The sequence below is a fragment of the Pygoscelis adeliae genome, unplaced genomic scaffold (assembly GCF_000699105.1).
Source record: "Pygoscelis adeliae isolate BGI_AS28 unplaced genomic scaffold, ASM69910v1 Scaffold223, whole genome shotgun sequence".
Lineage (NCBI taxonomy): Eukaryota > Metazoa > Chordata > Aves > Sphenisciformes > Spheniscidae > Pygoscelis > Pygoscelis adeliae.
The window spans coordinates 1,769,363-1,796,584 of record NW_008824543.1 but is presented as its reverse complement, the minus strand read 5'-3'; the positions used below and the strand labels follow the sequence as shown (position 1 = coordinate 1,796,584).

Sequence of the window (27,222 nt, the reverse complement as noted above, 5' to 3'; positions counted from 1 at the left end):
CTCAGCTACTAAAAAAAGCCCAGAAAACTCTGAGTGAAAAGAAATTTTAGGGTGCCTTAAGCCTTATGGTTTTGGAGCATATTTTTGTGCTTGAATGCTGTAACGCAAGCAGATTCAGCAGGTCAGCTTGTTACTTGCTCTATCTTCTGTGCATATCAGATTAAAATATGATTTGTTAGAATGAGACTTAAAATCGCCTTAATTTTAGAGGAAAGACCAGAGTATATTTGCGTGCTTTATGTACGACGTGAGTTGGAGTTCATCGGAATGCATCGGGAGTTCACCGTAAGCGGCAGGTGTTGCGCCTTCTGCGTCTGCTGAAGACACTAAACTATGAAATATTTCTGCTCGTGGTACTCTGAAGGCTCAGAATCTAGTTATGCTCAAAGTTAGTTACTTGAGGCATCTATACCTGTTCTAAATACTGTTTACTTCAGAGAGTCAGAATCATGTTAGCGTTTGGCATTTAACTTTTTAATCCTCACTTAAAAGGTAAAATGACTTCCTTTAAAGTGACTGTTGAACTTCATTACTTTACTTCTATGCACCAAAATCCAAAATAATCTTTGGGATATGCCTTTCATAGATAATATCTAGCGGAAGTTAACTTCAAAATGAACTTTATTGAATATATGCAGAACCTAAAAGACTGCTAGGAACATTTCACGTGTTTTACACGACCTAAAGTTAAATTAAGCTTCAAGTAAATACAGTAATTCTGGTACTAGTAAATGGTATATACATGCTACAGATCTTTGCGCCTCGTGGTCAGTTACAATTTTGGTGCATTTGCATTGTGGATTCTGTTTCAGTATCTTCGTGAGTCATTTGTATGTCATGGTTAAAAACTGCACCAGTCCACTGGTACAGCAGCACTTCATATGCGGGCCTGGAACTAGAGGGGAAGGTTTACCTGCAGGCTTGTTGGTTTAAGGTTTCCGTATTCGCAACAAACTTTATGCTAAGTCATTAGTGACCAACTTATTTACAACTGATAAAACTGGAGAAGAAAACCCGCTCCAATAAACTAAAAGCAACCTGACAGGAATGAGCTGGCTGCACGTTTAGCTCTTGCAGTGACTGTATGTGTAAACTTATGCGGCTTCAGTCATAATGCAGTTTGTTCTTTAACTTGAGTAACTTTCAGACCATACTCTCACTCCTCCCCCCCCCCCCCCCCCCCCATACTGTGGCATTATTAACAACACAGAAAGAAGGTATTTTTTTCATCTGATGTGACATGAGGTTATCTTTCTTCTAGGTGGCTCTCCGTATGTAGCAGCCAAAATCAACGAAGCTAAAGATTTGCTGGAAGACCAAGCTAAAAAATGAATGAGAGAGAAAAACACGAGGGTTTGTCCCTGCAAATGATTATTTTTGATAAATGGCGTAAGAAAAGTTCTAATGTCAGTCTTTGACTTAATATAAATGAAGCTGGAAATATGAATCCAGGGAAGTCACTCCCTCCCCACTCATTTCTTAGTCACTTTTTGGGGAAACGTGTGAGGGAGAGAGGCTTAAAGTTTTTTTCATAGCTGTGCTTTAATAAGCAGCAAAATCTGCCACTCAGAAATATTTTCAGAGTAAGAGAGTATTAACTTGGGTTGGCCAATGCATGTTACCAGATACAGGTAGACCTGCATGCTGTTACCTAATTTTTGTTAAACTAGCTATGTTTAAAGTTCACATGCCAAAGTTAGGATGATAAACCAGTTTGGGGAACGGCGGGAAAAAATCAAGAGGATTTATTTGACGGGAAGAGTTGGGACAGCTGTGTGGTTGTCTGACTGAAGAAATAAAGTATAGGAAACATCCTTGGTTGTCTTTGCCTTGTGCAAAACAAGGTTGGTTGAGCTTCTTAAGTGTTACTGATGGGTCTGGAACATCCCAGATTTTTTTAGTAACTTTCAGTTTTTAATGGATTTTATAGCCTTTAATAAATTTGAAATTTGTAATGTAAGTACTGTAGCTTCATACATTATCTTACACTACAAAGTTAGAGGTTTGCATCAATAGTGATTAGGAAACAGGAACTCTTTACATAAGCCATCGAAGATACCCGAGCTGGATTCATCGTGCTGCAGGAAGCCCGGCATGCCCCAGCAGATGTCTCTGTGTAAGTATCCAAATTAGGGCCAGAGAGTTGTGTCATACTCCAAGAATCTTGCCAGTCTTTCTGCAACTATGGTAAAACCGCTGCACAGCACGTGTAATAGTTAACACTCATCTGTTCATAACTACAACAGATATCGGAGCTTTCATTTTTCCAGAAGTAACACACCTCTACTTCAGAGTAGTGCAAGTAGTCTTACACCCTCGGCGCAAACGCTGGCTGCTACGTAGCTGCATTTCTGTGGATGAGTTACAGGCCACATAGTATTACCAGAGCAACAGTAAGGAGGAGTTCCACGCCTTCAGAAGAGAGGATCAAATCAGTAACACGAGTAGGAAATAGAAAACGTTTAGAACCTATACAGAGGGAGGGATAACTCTGCTTTACTACCGATTTTAAAGTGGGGTGAAAAAACCAGCTGGAACATTGCCATGCAGCAGTTCCAGAGTATGTGTAGTTCAAGCTGTACTTACGTTTTTCTCTGCCAAATAATACCGAGGTTTTAAACACAGCTTTTTTGTTTTTTCTTCCGTTTTTTTTCTCCACTCTTGTGGCTGCCTTATCAGTTGAGATGCTTGTGCACACTTCAGAGTTACAACAATTTAACTGTTTGGTCTCCAGGAGGGAACATTGTCGATGGGTGTCAACACTTAAACCGTATTAAAAACTGCACATCATCTTAAATGAAATACATACCCAAACCTGGTTGGTACAACTCTCCTGTAGCTGTATCGGGTATAGCAGCTGGAGTCACGGGTGGTTCAGAGTACTTGGTTTTGTCCTTACTCACTTCTGACGAAATCAGGTAAGACAGAATTTTTTTCTTCCAAGTCAGCACAACTTCAGCCCTACCCCTTTGCTCCGACATCTTACAACATCTCCTTGCTACCCAGATGATGTTCCACACCCGTGTTTTCTGCTTCATTGCTCTTGCTCGTGTGCCTGAAAAGGTGGGTTAGTGTGTCATGCTTCCTACTTCTCAATTAACAACTACATCTGCATTGATTCCTATATATGTTAGTCAGGTTAGGTGATTCTCCAAGATAAGAAGTCTGTTTTTAGACTTGTTAACTGATGTTTTACATCATCGCCTTAAAGAATGGAAGATTGGCATGTTAGAAAACTCTTAGGAAAGAGTTAAAGGTTCAAGCTGCCTTGCAAGTAAGTTTCAATTGTTAGCGTTAACAGCTTGAAAAGCTTAAAGTCAATAGTAATTTAAATTCCTGATAGAAACAGTCAACAGATGGAAGATCAAAGTTTATTTTCTTTTACTACCAGCATACAAAAAAAACATATTGCACATCAAACAACCAAAACAAAAATAAAAATACTCTACTAAGGACTAACATATGTAGTTTATACAGAATAAACTTTCTGGAAATTGATCTTTTCAGTAGTTCAGGTTATGTCTTAATGGACATGACTAATTCAGCTTAGTGTTAACTAAAGCTATGTTTGATTTTTAAATACTGTACAGTTTAATAAATAAACCAAACAAAGCCTCAATGTAGAACAGTCACTGCCAATGTCACCCAGTATCCCTGCAGATTATGAGAATTTAACAAATGTATTCCAGTGGTCTGCAGATTTTTCCTCTACATACAGCATTTAAAAAACATGTATTAAAACAGACCAGTTTCCAGACTAAACTAATGGAGAAATTACATTTCAGTGCAAAATATTTTAGACTGCATTTCTTTCTAGTATTCCTCAGGTGAAGAAGTGGTTGCATATTATTAAAAATGTAACAAAAGCAGCTAATGCTTTCATAAAGAGTATTATGTTAGGGATCCCCCTCACATCTTTGCCATATTTTGAAAACAAAATAACATTTCCTATAGCCAGCAATTTTGTTTATTTAAATGTTACATATACTATCTCAAGGCACATCTGATGATATATTTATAACACAGTAGGTGTCAAAGTATGTTTAACATATGATTTCTTCAGGATCCCTCCCCTTTCCGTATTCCAAAATGGAGGAACTGAAAGTGCGGTGTCAAGACTGGCGATCCATATTCTATCTTTGGCAAGCTTATACAAGCACTATTTTAAATGTAATGTAAAAGAACTGTAAACTAGGAACTTCAGTTTATGAAACACCATTCAGCACTGCTTCTTCCTGATTATTTCCATCCTCCTGAACAGTAACTTTCTTTTCATCAGGACTGTGCTGTAGTTTAGAAGGCTCATCCCCAGAAGCTGTAGCAGGACCATTCACTGCCTTTTCGGAAGGGCTGTTCTCATCAATCGCATCTTTTGCCTTGCAAAAACAAACACAGGGCAATGTTACAAATTCCGTAAAAACACACCGAGCGTAATCTACATTTCCCTCCGGCTCACACAGCAGCTTTGCAATAGGAAACACCTCTTGTCTGTCTGTGCCAGTATCCTGTCGCTTACGGCATCCTACTGCTTGCCTTGGCACTTACAGGACACTTCCGAGGAAGTCGTGCCACGGTAACCCTGAGACAGCATACCCACCATGGTTTATTTCGCAGTTTCAATTCTTCTAAGCCAAGGAAGAAGTTAACTGAAAAGCTGAGTTTTACACCCCTTTCAAAGTCTATAGTAAGATTAGGTTTTGCTCATCGGATAGCAACGGATTGTTCTTATTTTGCTAAACTCAGACCTAACTTGTGGCAATAAGTTCAATGTTACTTTAGAAGTAAAGGAATTCTGCTTTATTCAGTTCTGAACATTATTTTTCACAATATGTAATGCCACTCACTCTGATCCTTTAAGGAGAGCAGATCTCAAATCTACAGTCTTTGTAACATTAATTCTTTCTAAAATAGTTTGTACAAGTCACTAACCATGCTATCTAGCATCCTCTATTTATAAAGTGTTTTAAGGATTAGTTCTCAAGACTCACCCATGGATAATTTTCACATTTTATTATGTAAGGCTACATTACTAAGTGTAGTATTTTAAAATGCGTAAAGACTTCATTTGAGCATTACACGTGGCCACTGAAGTCTGCAATGATAGTCTGCGAATCAGTGTTGGTTCCGTTTACTCTGGGCCATTTTTGCTTTTAATGATTTATTCTTAAAGTCAAATGCATTTGCAGTCAAATGAGGGCGATCTAAATGAAGCATTCCTTTACTGTTTTGCTGCAAGGGAAGAGAAAAATAACCCCATACGTTAAAAAAAAAGTCTTCTTACCGTTTCTTTCTTGGTTTTGGCTAGTGTCTCCTTTGGAGGGTTTCTCTGTCTACTTTGAGATTCAGCTCGTGATATATAATCAGCTACTGTTACTGTTCAAGGAAAAAAATTACAGTGATGCTCACATCAGAAGTCTGATTTAGCATTATGCTTCATATGTCTTTTCTGTACAAGTTACACGATAACTGGGAGACATCTCACAAAAGGCCTTCACACTTACAGGTATCGACTACATAGCAAGGATCAATTTGTTTCTGTTGTTAAAGACAATTTTCACTAAAATCAGTGGTAACGGGATGATCTGAAGGTGGAATCGTAACGTTAATAAAATAGTAATTTTGGTCCAGTTGGAAATTTTATTGGAAAATAAGGGCTTTCTGTACTGGGTTTGAAGAGATCAGGCTGCAGCATCTTTAAACTATAGGCTGTGTTTGTCACTGGGGTTTTACTATCTTGGGTAGCGAAGAATTTCACACTAATGAAACAACGTAAGTTAAAATATGAAAAGAATTGGGGGAGGTTCAGAGTGCGGTATCACTTACGACAAAGCAGCATTCAAATCTTTGTTACTTCGTGAAGCAACTGGCTAGAGAACTCGCCCTCCTCCTGGTATTCAAAATGCAATCCACACAGTTAACTCTGGCTTGTGGGCGGGTGGATTAATTGCGGTGTGTGTACAGACACTTGAAGCGGCTCTGTATGAGCGAGCCTGTACTCAAAAGCAGGACAGCCATGTTCGCACTGTTACGGCCACACTTACTGGACGCCGGCCAGGGGTTTTCTGACCTCTTTTCTTCTTGCCACCTCAGCACATGTTCTTGTAGCCTGGTTTTGTCTTATCCCGCCCTCTTGTACCCACACCAATTGAGAGTCAATTCTATCTTTAGAATACATAGCACTACAAGTTTAAATATACACTCATATCTCTGATGAACTAAAGCACATTAGAGTTGGCAAGCATTATCTGTGGAACAGTACAGTCAATTATATTTAGTATATCATGCATTCAGGTGAACTATTTTTCTGGATTTAGGAACGATTGTGCATGAACCCTACATCAGAATAGGAAGTACAGCACATGAATTTTCTGTTACAGTAACTGGACTTCTTACAACTGGGTCCTAGCATAATTGCCAAGATCCAGTGAGCTTCTGCTCAAGGAGAATTATTTCTTTAAAATGAGGCTCTGTACCCAACTCCTCTAATGTAAAGCTGAAGCATGTTTTATGCACACAGTGTAAGACACTAATTCTTAATATTCATTTATGTAGTAGCAACCCAAAACATATAGCAACGTAAATCAAGAAATACAACTAAATGACTGAAGTACATTGTTAGCGGTGTGGGGGTTTTTCCTTCTGTCTTAATTTTACTCGCTATACACTTACTAAGTATTTATGAAAAGATTAAATTATTAGAGCATTTTTCACAAAGACAGTATAACTAACTACCAATGCTCTTACTGTTGTATTTAAAAATATTTATTATGCAAACTGAAAATGGTATCTCGAAGAAAGACATCAACAGGAAAATACTGAGAAATCTTGTTTGGGCAATTTTTGTTTTGTTCTTAGAATATTTAGAAGAAAAATATCATAGCTTTTGTAGAGATGACCAACACCTCTATGTTTTACTTACAACTAAAAGCTGAAATCCATTTTTACTTTTTCTGCCCCTTTATAAACTGGTATCACTGTTACAAAACTAGAACATTGAGAAGTAATGGGTTACTTTGGGTTTGGTTTTTTTTAGGGGGGGTGGGGTGTTTGGGGTTTTTTTCTTCCCCCGAGTTTTAGTTAGTGTAATGCAACAACTTTTTTTTCTTCTTAATGAAATGCTGTAAGAGCACCACAGATAAAAGGAAGACAAATATGGGTGAAATTTTGAACCTGTCCATCTAGAAGACCTTCTGTTACTACCTTACGCCACGTATGTACAAGCGTTTTCTAAATAGGGCATTATATTGAAAATGAGCTAGTTCACCTTTAACGTTTCAAGTGTTAGTACACACAAAAGAAATGCAACAAGCCACAACAACAAAAAATTGGAAACATGCAATTTCATTTAAATTCCTCCTCCTTCCCACCCTCAATTTGTAGATGACTTACAAATATGCACAAAAGCCGAGGACCGATAGCAGCAGTTTGATACGGGCACGGGACTGGCAGATGCCACGTGAGTTCCCTCACAGTGCTCTGCCAGGGCACCCACATCCTGCCATTCCAACTCTCGGCTTCTCAGCCGGTGCTGAAAAGGTTGTGTCACATTCAATGCGAGTGCACAGATGCAAGTGAGTGCAGGTCGTGAACCTTCACGTTTGTCGTGATCCTGGACCACTGAAGTCAACAGCAGTTTGGCTATTGACTGCAATGAGAACTGGATCAGAAGCGTACTGGTATGTCCAAGCAAAAAGTTAGACATTATAAATTAGTTTCATTAGACAGATTAAGAACTTTTGTAAGTTCTCCTAGTAGAGGAAACATCTTTCATCTTTATCTAGTAGTCTTATTAGTTATTGAGTAACCTTTTTATATTATGCAGCTATATGTAAAACAGCAGACACAACATTCTCTCATGCTTTTGACCTGAGATTACCCACAGCTCCACTCGAATTACCTGGCTGTCTATCTTCTGCCTGACCCCTGAAGCGACGCCTGCGGCTACGATTGCGTCGCTGGGGTTTTTTGTCACTATCATCTGCAATTGCAAAGTTTACCATGAACTATTTCTGACGATTAAATAAATAAATAAATAAATTCTTCAGCAGTTTCAGCATGGGGCATTTAAAATTGCTTCTGTTAAAAGAGACAGGCTAAATAAGACAGGCTGAAAGAAAACCGTAATTTTATACTGAAAGCGTACACAATGATGCAAAAGCTAGATTTTACTTTTTTGCTCTTGGCTCATTAAAACATTTAGGCATATGCTTAATGACCTCAGATTTCATTTATTAAATAAGTAACCATATGTCAAATTTTAGCCACATAACCCACGAAAGAGGAGGTTTTCTCCTACATCATTAAGCCACAGATTATATTCTTGTCCCAGTGAGTATCAAGAGAATTTACTGAGGGAAAAGTACTTAAGCAGAAGGTGGGTAGAGACACAGTGACAGTTACTTAAGTAGCTTTCCTACACTGAGACTGAGGTTACCAAGGAGAAACAGAATGCTGATCCAGCAGTACTGTTTCTGTGAAAACAGCAGTACTAACGGGAAACAACACGTTAGTCTCCGGTGTCTCCGTCAGACAGTTTTTACAAAAGAGGCATATGAAAATACTAGTGGAGCTCAATAAACAGGAGATTTCATGGCAGAGCCATGGAGCAAGTCTCTCTTTAATCAGACAGCAACCTTTAACAGAACAACGATTCGTCACTAACAAAAATGAACAAGTGTTTCACTACACTTACATGGACAACACATTTTTTCTCAGCTTGTTCGGGGACTATCATCCAACTGTTTACATACCTAAACCATTCTCATTAACAGAAGCTGTATCAGACTCTGTCATTCCATCCATGAGAACAGCATCTTCATCAGTCCTTCGCCGGCGTGACCTCCTACGACGGTTACTACTGTGGTGAGATTCACTAGCATCGGTATCCACAGTCTGGTCTGACTCTGTGTTATCAAGCAAGCTGTAAGGGTTGCTGTCCGGATCTTTAAGCACTAAACAAACAAAACATTTCCATCTAAGACACTGGAGCTGCATATAATTCAGTTTCCAGGCTGTTTTTGAAAGTTTCAAAATACAAAGCAACCTTACGAAAAGGTATAATACACAGGACTACAGCACTTACGATTTCACACCGGTTCCCCTCTGACTCTAACCCAACAGTAAGTATTCTGAGGCACCACAACAGGCACTTGTATTATTTCCTCACAAAGACTTCCAAGGTGACATTTAGAGAACTTTTACTCAAAACTGCTAAGTGCGTAAAATACACCTTTCACTTCATAGCAGCATGGTACTTTTGACACTATTGAAGTGTTATGAATTAGCACAGTCAAATTCTGATAAAACGTAAGGTAACTTCCATTCTATGATTTCTTCTCTAAGTGAAAGCTTAACTCGGAAGGCAGCCAGAGTTAACATGCCAAAGCCTTAGAAGTTTTGAGAATATCATTATTATGCATGTGTAGTAGAGGAAGGAAATGAAGATCATAGTGAGCAGAAGATAAGCAAATAAAAATCTAACACCACAGTGTATGACAAGGAACTATCACACAGCTCTACTGAAATCCCAATGTATTAAGATGTAAATGTAAAAATGGAGTATTTTAAAACAGTAAAAGGTTATACAGAAAATTGCCAGGAACAGAAACTAAATTCAAAATACATTTGAAACACAGTACCAGAGCTAATGGATGACTTGCCGCCACGAGGTCCGCCACGCCCACGACCTCCAGATACACTACGTCCTCGTCCTCCAGGACGACGTCTATTGTCACGTTGATGTCTGCTTTCTCGGTCATCTTCTCCTGCCAAGGACCAGTCACTAAGTTCATCTTTTCTCTCAGATTCTGTTTCAGAGGGATTAGAGAGCTCAGAGTTTGTACCTTGTACAAGAAGGAAAAGAAAATTGGAAATTAATATGAAATTTGGGATTATATTCTGGTTTCAGATTCACACAGAAGTCTTCTACCCAGCATGGCTGGTTATATATACATACATGTGTTATAGATATAAATAAATATGTACAAATATAGAAATTAAGTCACTTTATTAATATATACTTATAAGAGTATATAAATGTATATATAATTTTATAGTTTAGATATACTCATAAATAAAAATAAATATATGCACATATAAAATATAGATAGAGCGTAAGTTACCTAAGTTAGTTTGTAGTAACATGAGAAATAAGGGCTCAAAGATTACCAAAACTGTAATTTACATACACAGATAAATCAAGGATTAAACAGCGTTTCCTCTCTTTGTGTATACACTGCAGGCATTTGGTGCAGTTTCTAGGCAACTTCTCCGAAATTCCCAAGGACAACTTTATGGCTGTTGCTAAGCAACCTCTTCTGGCTGTTGTGATGCTGCTTGAACAATTTAACTGTTTATATTAAATAGCGTCCATAATATCTCACCGTCTCTGAGCTAACCAAACCCACACAGCTTTTCACTACCTAAAAATTCAACACCTACTATTGATTTTAAACATCCAGGAACTCTCCCTACTAACCAACCATTCTGGAATAAAGAAATTTAGACCCATACGGTTCTTACACGCAATTCCTGCCATTGGGGTGGGGGAGGGGGGTCAGTTTTCCAAATGAAAGTCTGTGGGTATATAAACAAACTGAACAACTTTTGTTACAGTTTAGTCAAACAATTAATTGGGAAATAGTACCAAATGAAGTCACAAACATTAGCATTATCATCAGAATCAACCTGACACACGCTGCATGATCCTGTAAGCTACAGTAAGTGACAGACTATAAAATCCAAAAGAAGAACCTGTCTGATTTTGTAACAGAAGTGAGCTACGTGTAGATGATCAAGAGTAATTTACTGTATTGATAAAGAGATATCCTCCCCCCCCCCCCTCGTTTACAGGAGCACCTATTCTTCTTTGTGAAATACGTCTATATTCAAATGCAGACTGCCTCCATTTGGGGAGCTGCTGCTGAATGAAAAGGGAATGCACACACCTGTAGGGAACTAAATAGCAGTTCCTTGTTAATGTAAAAATCCATCAGAATATCTCACTACATCTTAAACAAATCCAGTTAGTTCCTGACCAAATTAAAGAAAAAAAAAAGGGTTTTGTGCTGTCTCCATTTTAAAGTATTTTGCTTTACTTTTCAAAAATACATTCATGAGATGGCCACGATCACAGACAAGCATTTTTCTCCTCCTCAAAACAAATAATGCTAACTACAGATTTTTTTTTTACTTGTGTCTCCTGAAGAGTATCTGTACCTCTTGCTCTTTCCCAGCTTTGTATGATACAACTGCTACTGTTGAAGGACAAGATCTTCTGTTTGCTCGTTTTTTCAATTTAAAACTTAATTTCAACAAGAATGTAAATCTAATTAGGTGTTTTGAGCTACGTAAAAAAGAAAATGGCAATTCTACATTTTCAAGCCTACCTTCATTCAGCTACGCTGAACACAAAGAGATCTAGAGACAGTTATGGTTTCAAAAGTATACTGAGGACTCGCTCAACAAATGCTCAAGAAAACTCACCGTAACCAGATGTGTAATTGGGGCCTCTGCGGCCTCTCCCTCTTCCACTGTAGGATCTGGAACCTTGCACTGAGGAGAGGGTGCTCTCATCAGTTGTATAACCCTTTTCTTTTTCAGGAACTCTAGCGGAAGAAGGTCTGAAACCCATACCAATCTGACGCAATTGTTCATCAATCTGGAGCCTTTCCAGTCTTAGTTGTTCCACCTCCTACATAAAAGGAAACAACAAAAAAAAGTGCTGATAAAGAAATGTTCTTTCCCCTCACAAAATACCATTGTCCGACCAGTCATCTTAAGAACTAGCGTTCCTGTAGGAGAGTTAACACCACCTTGAAGGTGACTGCAAATAGCAGAATTCAACCGAGTTCTGCAATCTCTGAGTTTTGGACGAAACCTAAAACCTTTCTCTTAAAAAACACAGTCTTTCAGCATGGTGATAAGACTATTATTACCTTTCTTAACTACACCACACGTTTTCTAGTCAAATTTAAAAAAAGCAAACTGACAAAGTAACATGATTCAAATTCATTCATTATTTTTGTTAAGTCAACACCGCAACTCCATACAAAGCCAACTAATCTAGACGGATAATTGTTCTAATACTATGTAGTATTAGTGTGTTACTATTAGAAATTCCATCCTACCCCAACAGAGCATTAACCTCAGAACAACAGAACGCTAACATAGGCAAAAAAATTCGGGTATTACTTCTCAAATGCCACTTAAACCAGCGTTCTTTACAGTCCAATCCTTTCAACACCAGCAGTATTAAGTGACCATAATATATTTAAAGGCCTCCATAACACCTATGAGCAAGGGGTGGGTTCAAGGCACCAAACCTTAAACTCTTCTCTCTGTATCGGGATTTATCAACTGCAAATCCCACTAAGTTGTTACTAAAAAATTCTGTTACTTCAACCAAAGTTTCCTCTACAGATTCTTTCTCCTGAAATACACTTACCTTTAGATACGCGATGTGGTATTCTAAAAGAACTTGGACATTTCCAATGCTTTCTTTAGTACCAACAAATACAAATGGTACCATTCCCTATAGAAACAAAACGTCAGATCTTACTTGCAGGAAGAACGTTATCATCAAAACAATGCTTTCTGTTTAAATTATTAAAAAGTCTGTTTAAATTACAAAAGTGAGCTAAACAAGCAAAGACAGTAACTGGATCTTGGGGTGCAAAGATGCACTAGACATAGCTCAGACTGGGGTGAGGATAGGGGCTTACATGTTAAGGACTTAAGACTATCCAGCTTTCCCAACAACCTATTCTGACAGTTGAGGTAACTTGACATACAGTGTTTATATTGCCCTCTGCTAACAAAATTGCTGTGTGTGTTTATCACAGTAGCTGTGTAGAAGCACCCACAGTTTACCAAGAAGTGTCCAGTGGTTAATTAGATCAACTTTACAAGATGAAGTACCTTTAGAATATTTTAGCTTATGTTCTCATATATTTAAAATATGGGAACACTATTAACATGATCCCAAATTAGTTATGCGGCTAAAATACATATAGGATAAAGTTAAAAAAAAAAAAAAAGTCTTGCTTCAGCAGCAAAACACCTTTCTTGAATTGTTTCATATAAAATTTGCTGCAAGATGCCAGTCTGAAAAAACCTTAAAGCCCTCTCTATATCCACAGAAAAGTTATAAAACTGGCTTTGTTAAATATCCACAAGCATCTATCCTAGAAAACTACCAGATCACAGACACCTTGTTTTTGTAACATGGACATCACCACCATTACAGGTTGGCCATGAAAAAAAAAACAAAGGGATGCATAGACCACAAGGGCTGTGTTTGTAAACTGCATAATGATGCAGAGATGAAACAGCGATCCCATTCTGATGCCATAGGGTAGCACTTTAACTCATTTGAGTCACGCCCCAGAAATTCTCACTTTCTGCATGTATTTTCCTACACAACCTTTTTAAAAGATTCAACATGACTGATTTTGAAAATAAAAACCTAATCATAGGAAGAAAGAGTAAAGTACTTACATCTTCACGGGGCAGTTTATTTTCATTATCTCCTTCAATTCTCACCCTGACGACTCCAGACTTGTCTACAATCTCCTGAATCACTTTTCCATTTTTTCCAATAACTTTTCCTTCAGAGGGCAAGAATGGTTAATTTTGCACCCATGTGCAAAATATTTTAACGGGTTTCTTCATATTGTAAGTTATGTATAACATAATTGTAACAACCACCTAACTCTCCTTTACCGTTCACTTTGTTTCAAAGTTTTCTCTTACTTCACACAGGTACAAAAAACCCCAAAGAATACCCCACACTGTGCCAGAAGAAAGAGGTGAAATCTTCCAAAATTGGGGGGGGGAGCATAGAATGACAAGTATCGATGAAGATCACTACTACACACAAGTTTCAAATAGAACCAGACTAAGAGTAAAATGGCACAAAAGTTTTGCAAATGCCTACTTTAAATTCATTCAATCCTTCCTGACATTTGACGGGCATATTCAATATATGTTTGTTGGGAGACTCTTAAAAAAAAAGAAGTATAAAACTACATAATTGTTTTCTGAAAATTAATTTTGCCTTTACAACAAACATGAGTACTACCCATACTTTCCATATTACCTTTAAAATATTTATTTTGAGATCATGTGTGGGATCTAAACCAAAAGGTTTTTCAGGACTTGTATGTTTAAATCTCAAAAAAGTGACTCCTTTGCCCCCTTACTAAAAGATTTTAGCTCTTCCTCATCTAAAGTTATGCAGAAACATTTCTTCATCCCAGCTACAGATATCTGGCACTTAAAAACATTTATGTTTAAATTATGAGTAAAGGAAGGTAGAACCTCTGAAAAAAGGGTGACAGCCAAAAGTGTGTGGCACAATATTCCATAAGAACATTCTTTACAGCAGGTATCAAACATGATACAAAGTAAAGCTCAAAAAGCATTAAAAATTGTTTCCTTTCCTCAATAGTTCAAATAGTGCAGGTTTCTTTTGTACCTTTTTGTCTTAAAAAACATGGTACAGCTAATCATTCTGTATGCCTACAATCTGATTTTGCACAGTAATCCTGTTACTGCTACTAAAATAAACCACACTCATTATAGCGTTAAGCATTTTTCTGAGGATAATGGTTAGCCAGTGTTTGGGAAAAAGTCCTCAGTCCCAAGGAGCTTCAGTAGCTGAAATTGGTAATTCAGTAGATGGCACTCTTCTCTCTCGGTACAGAAAGAAATGCATTGGGCATAGTGTGATACCTTCACTTTGAGTCATTAATGGTCACTACACTTCTTTTAACTTGGGTGTCTTCATAAAGTGTAGCTAAATATATGCCTGCTTACATATATGACCATAGGTGATTTGGGCAAGATGTCTGCCTTCATCATAAATTGGTATTGTAATTGTTTAAAAGTAGCATTTTCAGTTAAATGCATTACTATGACTAGTGTCGTGATTCCCATACAGGTATATTCATGTTAGGTAGAATGCTATCCAAAATCCTCAAAAACCTCAGTTTGTAAAACATTAGATTTAGCAAATTCCTTGGTTCAGCTAGGTTTGCTGAATGAGATTACAGAAAAACGTGTTCATGTACAAATTAACAATTAATTTGCTGAATGTTAAAACAAGCTTTAACATTCGATAGATGAGAGAATCAAGTTGCATCAGATACGTAATTTGCAGAGGTCTTATTAAAAAACGCAACAAAACGCTACACCTCAACTTGCTCAAGTTATAAAACCTTGGCAGTCTGATTTTTAGGAGTTTGCCCATGAATTATTTAAATTACCTAGTCTATAATGCAAGCTCTAAGCCCAAACCTACAGGAGGTTAAAGCACAGCTTTTAATTTCTGCTTTGGATAACCCAAATTGCTGTTGAATCAGGTGCAACACCTGCACTCTTAATACTCCCTTCATACTTGCATTGCCCCTGAGGAGCTGGCAATGCAGAGTGGGAAGCTGCCAGACTCAGAGAGCACAACCAGCAGGCTGAGAGGAGTAGAATGAGGGAAATGGAAAAGTACCCTGTGAAGACTGGACTAGAGAAAGACGTGTTTTGCTCTTGAAGAGGAACAGAGGTTAACGCCACCTTTAGGTAGGGTAGCTTATGATACGGAAGCTACCATAACACTCATTTACAAGTTTTGGGAAGCTACACCTTCATAAAACTCAAACATGGGAAAATGCCCACTTCTAGACTGAGGATGAGACTGACAAGCACTGCTGATTTATACAGCAGCTCAACACCGTCCAACCACCACCTCTACCAAATCTGAACCCAGGAGGGAGCAATAACATGAGAATTGTCTTGCGTCATTCTTGCAAATCTACTGTAGTACTTCCATATTAAATTTTGGAATTTAATTTCAGGACTTGTAAGTAGTCAATTTAGCAAATAATTTTCTTACTAGAATCTGAACTTCTAATATTACCATTAAATTAGATTGTACAAGTCTGTAATCAAACAATTTTAAGCGTTAAAATCCCAACAAAGTATTATTCAACAATAACATATGTCATTTCTTAATAATTCCCTGATGCATATCGTTTTAAAAGATTAATCACTTTCTGCTTAAATGGAGAAATCAAATATCGTACTGGCATCTAAATCTTCTTCGCAGAGTCATGCTGATTAGGCTCCCTTTCCCCAAGTTTTCAAGTTTTAGCAGTATTACATACCAACAAGATTTCTGGGAACTTGAATAAAATCCTCCACAAATTCCAAGTAACTTCTAGCCTTTTTTACTGCATCAGCAGTCTGGAAATGAATTTAAGAAAATGGAGTTTATTTGTGAATATATGTTAAAAATAAAACCTTGTAGCAACAGCTGCAAGTCTTCCAAATGTCAAACTTGTTTTCAAAAAGAGAGGAATAGAGACAAGATTAATGTAGTTTGAAACTAAATGTTAAAGAAATAATTAAGTAAAGTGCCCAGAAACAAAATTCAGTAGCAAAGCAAAGCATCAGTAGTGAATAAAACAGCTTTTTCCATGCTATTTTAAGACATTTTAAAATATTATCTGCAACTTATCATGAGTAAACCCCAGACATAAAATATCTTACAGATATATCTTGAGGCAGTTTCTGGTAGACATTAATTGGGAAAAACCAGCTAATTATATTCTTTCTTGAAAATCAAGACAATTTTCAAATCTAGAATCCGTTTATTAAAAAAAATAAATATCCATTTATAAAAAACAATATAATAATTATCACAAAGATTCCATACTTAAATAAATTTGTAAGAGGTCCTACCAGCATTCATAAAAACTTCAGCTTACAAGAATACTAAGTTATAAAGAAACTTTGGATCATGTATCTCATTTCATCTGACTTTGCAGTGAATGATAATCATATGGCTATGATTAGATGGGCAAGCCATAAAACTATAGCTTAACCTCTGCATTTTCCTGTAAACTGCTTTGGAAGCATCCAGTTTTTCTCCACAGAAACTGTGCTACCATCGATATTGTCAGCAATTTAAATTTCTTCTGCCATTTTTAACGTAGTTTTTAACATGTAATACACTATTACATTTCCCAGAGGACCACATGTGGAAAAATGGGGAAGGAGAAAATGAATTTTAGATTCCTTTGTCTCTTGACAGTATCTAAAGATTATGTCACCTGATAAAGATAAGACATTTCCAAGGTTGAAGAGCAATCTCTCCACAGAGCTTTACAGGCTCACTGTAAGCAGTGACTGGCTTTACAGCCTTTTCCTTAAGAAAGGTGTACTGATTTTTCAGAACAGCCTAAATAAAACAGCTGTTAGAAGTTCTCTCCTCTATGAAGTTTCTGTTCTCTTACTCAGTATTCAGGAGAATGGAAAGAAAACAAAATCAGTCACAGAACCTTTGTTGTAACAGACAGATCCATTTTGCACGCAAGTCTTAATACCAAGTACTGTTTGCAAATACACATTAATCCTCAGTGAATACGCGCTGCCAAAATGACAAAAGTAGCTACTCCTCTAGGTGTGCGCACACTCACAAGGCTTGCCCACCACACAACCCGCTTGTATCTCCAGGAAAGGGACTCGCTGCAGAAAAGCTGGGAGGCTATGTTCAGAGCACAGCTCTCTACAGGAGAATTTGGCAGCAGTCAGGCAAACTGGGGATTCAGAGGAGCAAGAGCACTGCAGGAAGGTATAGGAGCATACAGACACAGCACACCAAGCCTGTTTAGAACTGGCTACAGGTAGGAAGTTTTCTGTTTTCTCTACAAAAATTATTCTACTTCTGTTACTCTCTTGTCTTAAGCTTGACAGGAAACTAAGCCTGAATAACAAGCACCTTCAGACAAACTCTCTCCTGTAACTGCAGACAAATTACACTAGTGCAACCTGAACTCTACAGTGATCGCTAAAATGGCGTACTGCACTAAGGAATCTGTCCTAATCATACCACCTCTACATTGTAATATTACAACTAAGGCACTCTTCCTTCCAGAATGCTGGTTTCTGGCCACAGTTCATCTACCATGTCCAAGATAGGACAGTGGCATTAGTTAGTGGGGAGAACTCCTATAAATGCTATCTTATAGTTTTATTATTAAATGACAGAAATTAATTGACAGTTAGTTGATGCTATACAGATGCTGAAAAAAGAAACAAAGCTTCAGTTAGCAACAGCAAAAGTGCAGAATTAAGGAACAAATATCAGCATCTAGTCAGTAATGATGGCTTTTGAGCACAGTTTCCATTTTACAGTAATGCCTCAGCCCTTTCACCTGTCATTTTTTTAGGCAACATGTGAAATAAAACTACCACCAGCTCCTGCATCTTTCAATCAAATTAGGGAAGTCCTAGAAGAACAAAAAAATTTATAAACCTCTACTTCTGGCAGAGGTCAAAATGACAGCAAGAGAAACATGGGCAAATTGGATTTCACGATAATGAAACAAGCAATAAAGCATGGAAAACAGATGAACAGGAAGTCATTGGGGGGAGCAGAGGCTGTGCTGCATACTCAGAACAACTGCTAAAATGACACAAACTTCAACACACCTTAGCAATTTTTCACCTTCAATGAACTCTACAAGTAGGACACAATTAACTAAAGAGTTCACAACATCCTGCCTCAGAAGTATGTTTATCAATTCTTTCTCAAATAAAGATGAAGGAACAGTGACTGCTTTCACAGAAGCAGAGTCAGGATGAGAAAATAAACCACTGCCAGTAACAGCAGTTCTCCAGTGCACCCATATGCATATCTACACTTCGCCACAAGCACTCAGAATTTTTGTGCAAGTACAACCTGGATGACTCATTCACACCCCAACAGGAGACAACATATAAAGCTGATTTGGACAATGTATTCTCAGTTCTTCGCAGTCAGTAATTCAGAAAAGAAAAATAATTTCTCTCTCTCTCTAAAAATCAGTGTGCGCATGGATTAAAGACCTCAAAGAGTTCCAGCTACTAATAACTACCTTTCTAACTTTGAACAACAGTCTACACGTCCATTCATGCTTTGGTTACTTCACATAGTAGCCCATACAATCAAGACATGTCCAGGTTACCTGAAGTCTTTAATAGAAAGATTAAATGCAGGGTATTTTTCTAAACTCAGCACTATACCTTTTGCAGCAGGATAGTTCTAAATGAGAGTGTCAAACAAGAACTGTATGGCTGCAGATATTAGGGGAAATGTTTTGTAACACAGTCACTAATGTAGATCTAGTGGCTACATGCTGGTGGAGCGCATTCCTATTACAAATGGTGGATCTGTCTCAGGAGTCTCACAACAGTTTCTGAGACAAGGTTTCAAAGTCTCTCCAAAGACCTGGTAGCTCTTTTAGTCCTTCCCTAATGGAAAAAACAAAACTACCTCTGGGAATCATTCAAAAAGCCTCATCCCCATGCAGTTAAAGACAAAGTCCTCCTAAGTCATGGCAGGGAACAATGCTTTTTCCGTTGTGATACAAGTCTTTTTTCAAGAAATAAAATAAAAGGCATATTAGTCTCCTAGTTTAAATGGAACTGAGCTCATGAAAGCTCTAAAGGGAAAACGAGTTTTCTTGTTTTCTCCAAAGAGAAAACAAGAAGTAAGTGTCTCCTGAAAAAGCCGGAATAGATAGGATCTTGCTATCCTTCTATCCAAAGGAACGGTTATCATACAGTTAAGTATGTTAAAAAACTAGTATAAGAAGGAAGAAGCTCAAGTGTTAAGAATTGCACAAGAATTGAATGCAATTCAATTTTGCCAGTAATGAATGCCTACGAGAAACTTTTCTGTTTCTGACAAGGCTCTCCCTCCCGGGGAAGCACAAGATTTCAAAAGTAGGGATAACCACTCACTGTCCAAACTCTGAAGTTCACAGTACTGTGGTCTTCGTAACAGCTATCATGAGCAGCAGTTCAGGCAGAAGGGGTAGGGGTTTGGAATCAAAGTGGTCTTGATCAGACAAGGAAAAAGCATGAACAGCATCCCATACAGTTTAGTTTCCTTCTAATCATATAGATTTCCATTATTCTTTAAAATTTATCTCCCTGTTCCTTCCCTCAAAGATTCTGGCCCTGAGCAACACTGAACTTTTATTTGTATGCAAAACGTTAGCTATGGGAGACCCTCAGACCCTGACTACAACATCAAGGACACTGGATCACTACTCCCACACATCTCACAGGCTAAAATTGTCTGCCCGTACATTCAGCCATTAGGGCCTGGCTGCTTGCCAACTTCAGCTGAAAAGAGGTAAAAAGAGTACACAAGTATATGCAGATGTTGAAGCCCTCATCATGTGGAGTATTTAGGTTGCCTGGCTTTTTTAGAAGCAGCTATCACTTCTAGGAAGGACAAGGCTGGATGTGTCTAAAGGCATTTTTATTTAGAGGGCATCTGGTCTTTATAATCATGGCTGTGCACTACTCTAAGAGGCTGCTGACGGTCATAACCTTTCCACAAGTTTCAGCATCGCATCATTCACATTAAAGAGACTGAAACTGGAACACACTAGACATTCTACCATGTTTAAACTCGTCCAGTTCGTAAACTGTGAGATGTGATTTACTGGTAGTACTAGGTCAAAGAAGGATCTGTTGCCATCCTGATACCCTGAAGTGTTTAAGGTTTCCAAAGAAAGGACACTGAACTTCAGAGATACTGAAGAGTGCAGAATTTTGTCCTCCTCTCAGCAATATCAACTCCATCTGACCCTTGGATGACAACCAGGTTCTACTCCTGACATGCATGAAGCATAATTAAAGACCACAGACTCCTGAAACAGTAGACAACCAAGAATTTCTAGAAGTGTTAACACCAGAGACTCAGGTGTTAGTGGCACCTGTAGAATTGGTAACACGGGACAAAAACCCTCAAGAAATGTTCTGACAGTGCCCTGGTGACAGTGGCATCTTTGTCATTGCTCTTCTGCCTCCTGAATGGATCATTGTTTTGGTCCAAAGACCAGCTACATTTCAAGGCACTTCTGAGATTTAAAGCTTATCAGGTAAGAGTCGCACAGATGGAATTAACTCGGAGCAAACCAGTATTATTTTGCCAAAGCCAGCATAAAATTGCCAAAATAAAAGGGTTAGAAGCAGTAGGTATAGGCTTTAACACATTTGGCTAGGTCAGAGGAGCAGACACCACACAGCAAAACACACATGAACTACAAAGGAGGGAGGGGGAGAACCAACAAGAACAGCATATACAGTCTGAAGGAAAAAAAAAAAAAATCTGTGATCAAGTAAAATAGCAGCAAATTATACCTCTCTCAAGTTGACCGAAATCTACAGTGCAGTTACAGAATTTGTGCATCAGGACATGGATTGATTAGGACAGAACACATCTTACGGAGGTCACCACTGCAATGAAGTCTCGTGTTTCAAATACATGTAGTACAAGCTGCCATAGTGTGAACACACATATAGACACTCAGACAACTACTCAGCTATTTCCAGGTTCTTAGTTCTGGGTACAGCTCTCACCGCTCTAAAAGCAGCTGGAGAATGAAATGCTCGTCAGATCCATACAAAGTTTCCCCCTTACCTCTCCATAGATTCTGAAAGTACCGGTATCCTCCTCGAGTTCTATGGCAGTAACACCTGGAACCTTTCTGGCTTGTTGTATGTTACTGCCATGTGTTCCTATAGCAAGTCCCATTAAATCTTCTCTGACTACAAATTCCTCATGAAATGCTGCAGCAAGCTGTTTTGTGCACTAAAGGGAAAACAAAGTAAGACTCATCCACGTGCATTCAATGTAATGTACAGTTATGTGCTCAGTTTCAAGCAACAAGAATTACAAGCTACGGCTTACTTCTAAGTGTTTTGTAGCTTCTTCGTTTCTTGACATAAGCATAAGTTTGGTACGAATGCTGCGCAAATGCATGTCACTCAGTATATTCACTCGCTTCACTGTTGCTTCACTGGCAGACTACAAAAGAGAAGGAACATGAAGTTTCATTTTTTTAAGCCAATCCACATTTCAAGGATAAATCAGGAGCCTATTTAAACTAAATCATGATCATAATCTAAATTTCCAGAACTTACACGGATATTATTCCTTCTCAAAACAAAGCATGAGAAATTCAGCACCAGCTCGCAAACCAACAATTTTCTGTTCTCACTCACAGCATTTTTTACACTAAAGATTTTGCTGCTGGATATACACAGTAACTCTTTCCTCTTGATGTTCCCCAGACAAACAAATTAAATATCATTCTACCATAGACATACTTGTCACTCACTGTCTGAATGGCAGAGCTAAGGAAACAAGCAGGAAAACACAGTTCTGGAGAGTGAGGTTCAAGTGGGTACCATTAAGTAAATAGAACTGTGAAGAGAAACTAATGCTGGGAAAAGTCTATGTAATAAAGAGAAAACCGTCACAGAAGAATCTAAGTGAACAATTCCTTAATGGCTATGCTGAACTGGTGCAGTTCAGCACCAGTGTCAAAGTGCACAGTGTAATACAGTATGGGGGTAAATCTACTGCCCCAGAGCACAGTTAAGCTAGAGTTAGCTGCGCAAATCAGTGAACCACCACTCAGTTGTGGATGACAAAAATCATAAAAACAATGAGACTGAAAGCTGCTCCTAAATTTAGGCTGTATGCAGCGCAGTCCTTATAGTCCCTCCAAAAGGCCTCCCCCCAAAGGTTAAATTTAAACCCATCTCCTTATAGCACATCTCTCACAATTTACGTAGCTTGACAAGTTAAACCATCTTCCATACAAATATACAGCTGGCTACATACTTCCCATAAATAATATACTGAAAATTCATGCAACATTTACATAGAAATAATTACTTACCAGTATTATTAGTTGAGCAGTTTCAGCATGATAAAAAATTCGACATGCTCCCACAGCTTTCTTGAAATCTTTATGTGCATTTTCATTAGCACACCTGAGGAGACAAAATGATTATTTCAACAAGCTCCATCAAAACAGAACATGTAATATCATGATCAGAACCAAGAACGTTTCAGAGTAGTTTATGGCAAAGACTGCTCAGAAACTGGCAAATTCCCATTCTCCTTAACATGGTTCCAGAGCTTATTTCTCTGTGGACTCTACGCCATCATGGTTATTTGGCAAGTCTCAGTACCAGAGGCCCACTGTGAGTGCATCACCTGTACAAGCCTAAAGCAAGACCTGAAGCTCCCATCTCAGAATTTGCTTTTTGTCTCCAACCTGAAAGCTCAGCAGGGATCCCAGTCAGTAGTTTCTAAACCAGCTACTGCAGCCATAGCCACCCTTAAGGTTCTTCATGGACCTGTAAATTTGCCTCTAAAATATAAGCCAAGTAGGGTTTTTTCCCCCTCAAATACAGTAAATGACTTATTAAAGTGTGCAGAGCTACTCACGCATCTCTCAGATCTTCAGGAACATCCACTGCGCACTTGAAAAAGGTGTTCTTTTTGACAGTTTTATTTTGATTCACAGGTCGGAGTCGTTCATAAGTGACAATTTCATTGTAAGTGGCATCACAAGCAGCATATTCAATGACATAAAACTATGGAAAAAAAATTTTTTTTTTAAATGGTAACTTCAGTAAGGAACAAAGACATAGTAACATTACCAGCATCACCAAGAAAGTACAAAATATGAATATACAGACTAAACCATAAATCTGAGTTGATATAATACTACAATTATTCACAAATGAGCCTGAACATGTTTCAGCACCCATCTGATACTTCAGTGAAGTCAGGGCACCATATCAGCATAATTTCAGTCCCCCACAAAAGCACCTTTTATTGATTTTTCTCATGCTCATACCTCCTCAAGTATCTACTTTAGTCCAGTTCAAGTTCCAAAATTCTAAATGTTTACTGGAGCTCTAATTCTAAGAAATACCTAATAGAGAAGCAAACGTAACAACATAACTCATTCTTCACTGAAATATCTTATCTGCAACAATTAAAAAAAAAAAAAAAAAAAGAGGCAAATCCACTGATTCAATGGGCAAACTACCTGTGAATCATGGAAGATCAAAAGGAAAATAAAAATTTGGTCTTTTTGATACACACTATCCCAAATTTAGGAAGGCAAGAGAACTAAGAAGATTTAACAGCTACCAATAATCTACTCCTACACTTCCACCCAACACATGAAAGTATAGAGAAGCTTGTGTGCAGAGTTTTCCCCCAAGCCTGGCTTTGTGTTAGGGATGCAGCCTTCTCCTGTCTTCCCTTCCACCTGTGCACAGTTTAGGAGTGCAGCAGTACCTTCTCCTCTTCCTCCCTCAAAGCTAGTATCCGTTTTTGTCAACACACACAATTTACTCAAGTATCAGGAAAAAGTAAATCACTAAGGTTGTGACATACTTTTCCACATGCTATTTTCCAATTTCAAGCTTTAAGTTTAGCTTAGGTGTTATCCTAATCATATAAAGCTGCTTTGAAACGTATCACAAAACAAGTTAAGTAATAATAATGAAAAATAAATACTAAACAGACAACTAAATTTAAGAGAACTACCACCCTATGCTTAAAAAAATTAACTCCTATAGTTAAAGAATTCTGGTTATCAGAACAATAACAACGCTAACTATCATTAGATACATGGGTTGTTTATGAATTTCACATTTACTTTGTGGAAAACAAATGTGAAAATAGAACAATGTTGAAGACTGTACAAAGAAGCCAAAATTGAACTGTGAGGTTTTTTTGGGGGGGACAATTCCATAAAATAACTAATTTGACAATGCTGTATAAAGATACCAGCCATCTGAGGATGAAAAAAATCTTTTTTTTTCTGTCAAAAATACTAGAAATGTAAGAATTGGATAAAACTGCATTTAAATTCAGAACTAAGAATTTTTCTTTTACTACCTTTTTTGAAATAAGCAGCATAGCAAGGTAACCGATAGTAAAATTCCAAATTTCTGTGATATGTAAGAGAAGCAGATTAGCCCCAAATGACAAATTCTATCATTTAAATCAATTTGTCTCCTTTTCTCTTGTTTTCTTAACAAGCTGTTCATCTGCAAGGATCAAAACACAGAATCTTCCTCTGATAACTGTTTATCCCCACCTTGCCCTCACAGAGTTTTTAAGCAATACCAGAAATTGGACAATTTTTTTTTCTCAACCCCATTTCCTTTGGTTTTAGGAATCTAATACAGAAGTCAAAACTCAGGACCCTTCCTACTACAAAGTTAAAATCTCTCTCTGTCATTTCACAAAAAGCTTTAATGAGACTGTATCAGACCCTGCCATAGCTCTATACACTTAAGTGTCTGAATCTACAAGTTACTTTGCAGGTGCAACTCCAAGAGTCAATGGTAAAACACAAATCTGACATACGTAAAAGCAAACCAACTAAAGAAGTGTCTTTCTACTACACTCAGTAGAAATACATACACAAAGAAGAACCCACAGCAACACACATGGATAGCTGCTTAATTTCTGGAGTTTAAACACTGACTTTAACCACAAGTGTACTGCTTTACTTAATTTTTAGCACCAAGTTCCATTCACAAAGTAGGAATGTTAGAAGTCCTGTTCTTATGCATGCATACAGTCCTCCAAGCAATTTAACTACTAATAATGGAAGTGACTTGCTCAGCTATAAAAAGACAACCCTCAGTTGTGTAATGCAGCATGGGCCATTCCAAAGTGATTTCAACTTATAATCCTGTTTTGTCATGTTTTTGTATGGGTACTACTTTATTCATAGTTTTTCCATCACAAAGACCTTTTATATTTACTGTATTTAACATAACAGCATGAAATCAGTAGGTTTTAAAATAATTTACCTCTCCTTTCATCATTCGAACTTTTGCCAGCCACCAGCCACAAGGTTCTTGGTCATTTGCTCTAGAATAAACCTGAAAATGAAAGTAGTAAGAAACACTGAAAGCACATACAGACATAATTCACTTGCCTGCATATATAATGAAGAAAGAACATCCCAACTTTCCTAATTTTTGTTAAAATGGAACAGTATGCTACACAAAAGTAATTTTTGTATAAATTATCCAGGCACATGCTTCTTGCACAGATTTTTAATTATTTTTCACTACAAGGACTGTGAATGGATTTCCTTTGCATACGTTACTGACAATTCAACAGAAATTTCTAAAGGAAGATAAAAACCTTGGCTCAACACCAATTGAGGTGATTCAGGGACAATTCCTCATTAAATTCAAACACTGTCTTCACACTGAAAGTTCACACATAGAAGTAACTCCATAATAATATTTTTGTTTTGTCCTTGGCTTACTTGATATGCCTAGGACTACTGAAATGAACCAAGTCATCATGTGACTACACATTCCATATTTAACAAACACTACCAAGTTAATGCAAGATCAGATATAGATCAGATGACTTCTGAAACTTTCAGTTTCCTCATCTTCTGTAAGTTTCATTTACTCCTTTTACACTTCTGACAGGCCAAAGTCATTTGCATGCAAGAAATTTTGAAACAGCAAGGAGGTAGAAAATAATCCTTTACGTTTAACCTCTAACAAAGCCAACACGTAACATGTTTTTCAAAGAAAATAACAGAAAAACCCAGCACCTATACTACATTGTTTCTTAGATTACTAGCTCAAAACTATAATGGTATCCTAAAGAAACTCATTAGTTTGATTTTAAGGACAAGTAAAGTGAAAAGCAGAAGTTAAACTAGTTACTAAATTACTAAAGATACTACAATGAGCTGGAAACAGAACACACAGCTTTTAATTTCCTGGCTTAATACATCATTTCTAATTAACATTGTTTCTCTGTAAAACAGTATCATTCACACAATTTCCTACCAGATTGTACCAGATATTTAATTTGGGTTAAAACTTTTGTTATTGGAAGAGCTTTACTACATCTTTGCATCAAAACATTTCCAACAGTTACATTCCAGATCAAAAATGGAAATTACCTACTTTTGTTTTTAATTCTGAAACATTCTCAGCAATTTTTAGATTCTGAGAAAGTTCCATTGGTAATTCTGTGAAAAAAATGAAATGTTACAGTTTCACTGAAAGCTTAATAAATCCATTACTAGAGACATGCTCCACTTTGAATCTTCACTTTGCTAATGTACTTACAATCATCATCACCACCTTGAGCAGACAATCAGTTAGGTATCAGGACAGTTCATTGGGATAAACTCACCTCCACTTCATCTCCTTCACCAATTTCTTTCTTGATATCAGGGGGTGGCGGTAATCTGACTTCATTAAAGGGTACCTGGCGCTCTGGTTGCCAACTGAAAGTTGAAGATATATTACACATTATTTCTAGAATTTTCCTGTTGTTTTCTTAGTTTTATTTTAGAAATCTGATTT

The 27,222-nt window shown here is 37.6% G+C and overlaps 2 protein-coding genes across 4 annotated transcripts in view; one reads left to right on the top strand and one right to left on the bottom strand.

Annotated features, from left to right (window-relative positions):
* The window catches only part of DNAJC19 (DnaJ (Hsp40) homolog, subfamily C, member 19), a 5,228-nt gene extending 1,961 nt beyond the window's left edge, over nucleotides 1-3,267 (top strand). The window contains exons 5-6 of the mRNA XM_009321716.1: nucleotides 1,262-1,681; nucleotides 3,257-3,267. Of these exons, the coding sequence (XP_009319991.1) occupies nucleotides 1,262-1,332 (71 nt within the window). The 3' untranslated portion in view covers nucleotides 1,333-1,681; nucleotides 3,257-3,267. The remainder of the gene's footprint in view (nucleotides 1-1,261; nucleotides 1,682-3,256) is intronic.
* Nucleotides 3,268-3,357: 90 nt separating this feature from the next.
* Nucleotides 3,358-27,222, bottom strand: part of FXR1 (fragile X mental retardation, autosomal homolog 1) — a 28,630-nt gene continuing 4,765 nt past the window's right edge. The window contains exons 2-16 of one of the 3 annotated variants that reach the window (XM_009321713.1): nucleotides 27,050-27,143; nucleotides 25,690-25,761; nucleotides 23,294-23,442; nucleotides 22,740-22,833; nucleotides 21,743-21,859; nucleotides 21,473-21,643; nucleotides 16,158-16,236; nucleotides 13,498-13,607; nucleotides 12,446-12,532; nucleotides 11,485-11,692; nucleotides 9,639-9,842; nucleotides 8,751-8,951; nucleotides 7,898-7,978; nucleotides 5,282-5,373; nucleotides 3,358-4,376 (exon numbers count right to left, since the gene is read on the bottom strand). In XM_009321713.1, the coding sequence (XP_009319988.1) occupies nucleotides 4,206-4,376; nucleotides 5,282-5,373; nucleotides 7,898-7,978; nucleotides 8,751-8,951; nucleotides 9,639-9,842; nucleotides 11,485-11,692; nucleotides 12,446-12,532; nucleotides 13,498-13,607; nucleotides 16,158-16,236; nucleotides 21,473-21,643; nucleotides 21,743-21,859; nucleotides 22,740-22,833; nucleotides 23,294-23,442; nucleotides 25,690-25,704 (1,779 nt within the window). In that variant the 5' untranslated portion in view covers nucleotides 25,705-25,761; nucleotides 27,050-27,143 and the 3' untranslated portion in view covers nucleotides 3,358-4,205. The remainder of the gene's footprint in view (nucleotides 4,377-5,281; nucleotides 5,374-7,897; nucleotides 7,979-8,750; nucleotides 8,952-9,638; nucleotides 9,843-11,484; nucleotides 11,693-12,445; nucleotides 12,533-13,497; nucleotides 13,608-16,157; nucleotides 16,237-21,472; nucleotides 21,644-21,742; nucleotides 21,860-22,739; nucleotides 22,834-23,293; nucleotides 23,443-25,689; nucleotides 25,762-27,049; nucleotides 27,144-27,222) is intronic. The other 2 variants (XM_009321714.1, XM_009321715.1) reach the window with 2 other exon arrangements.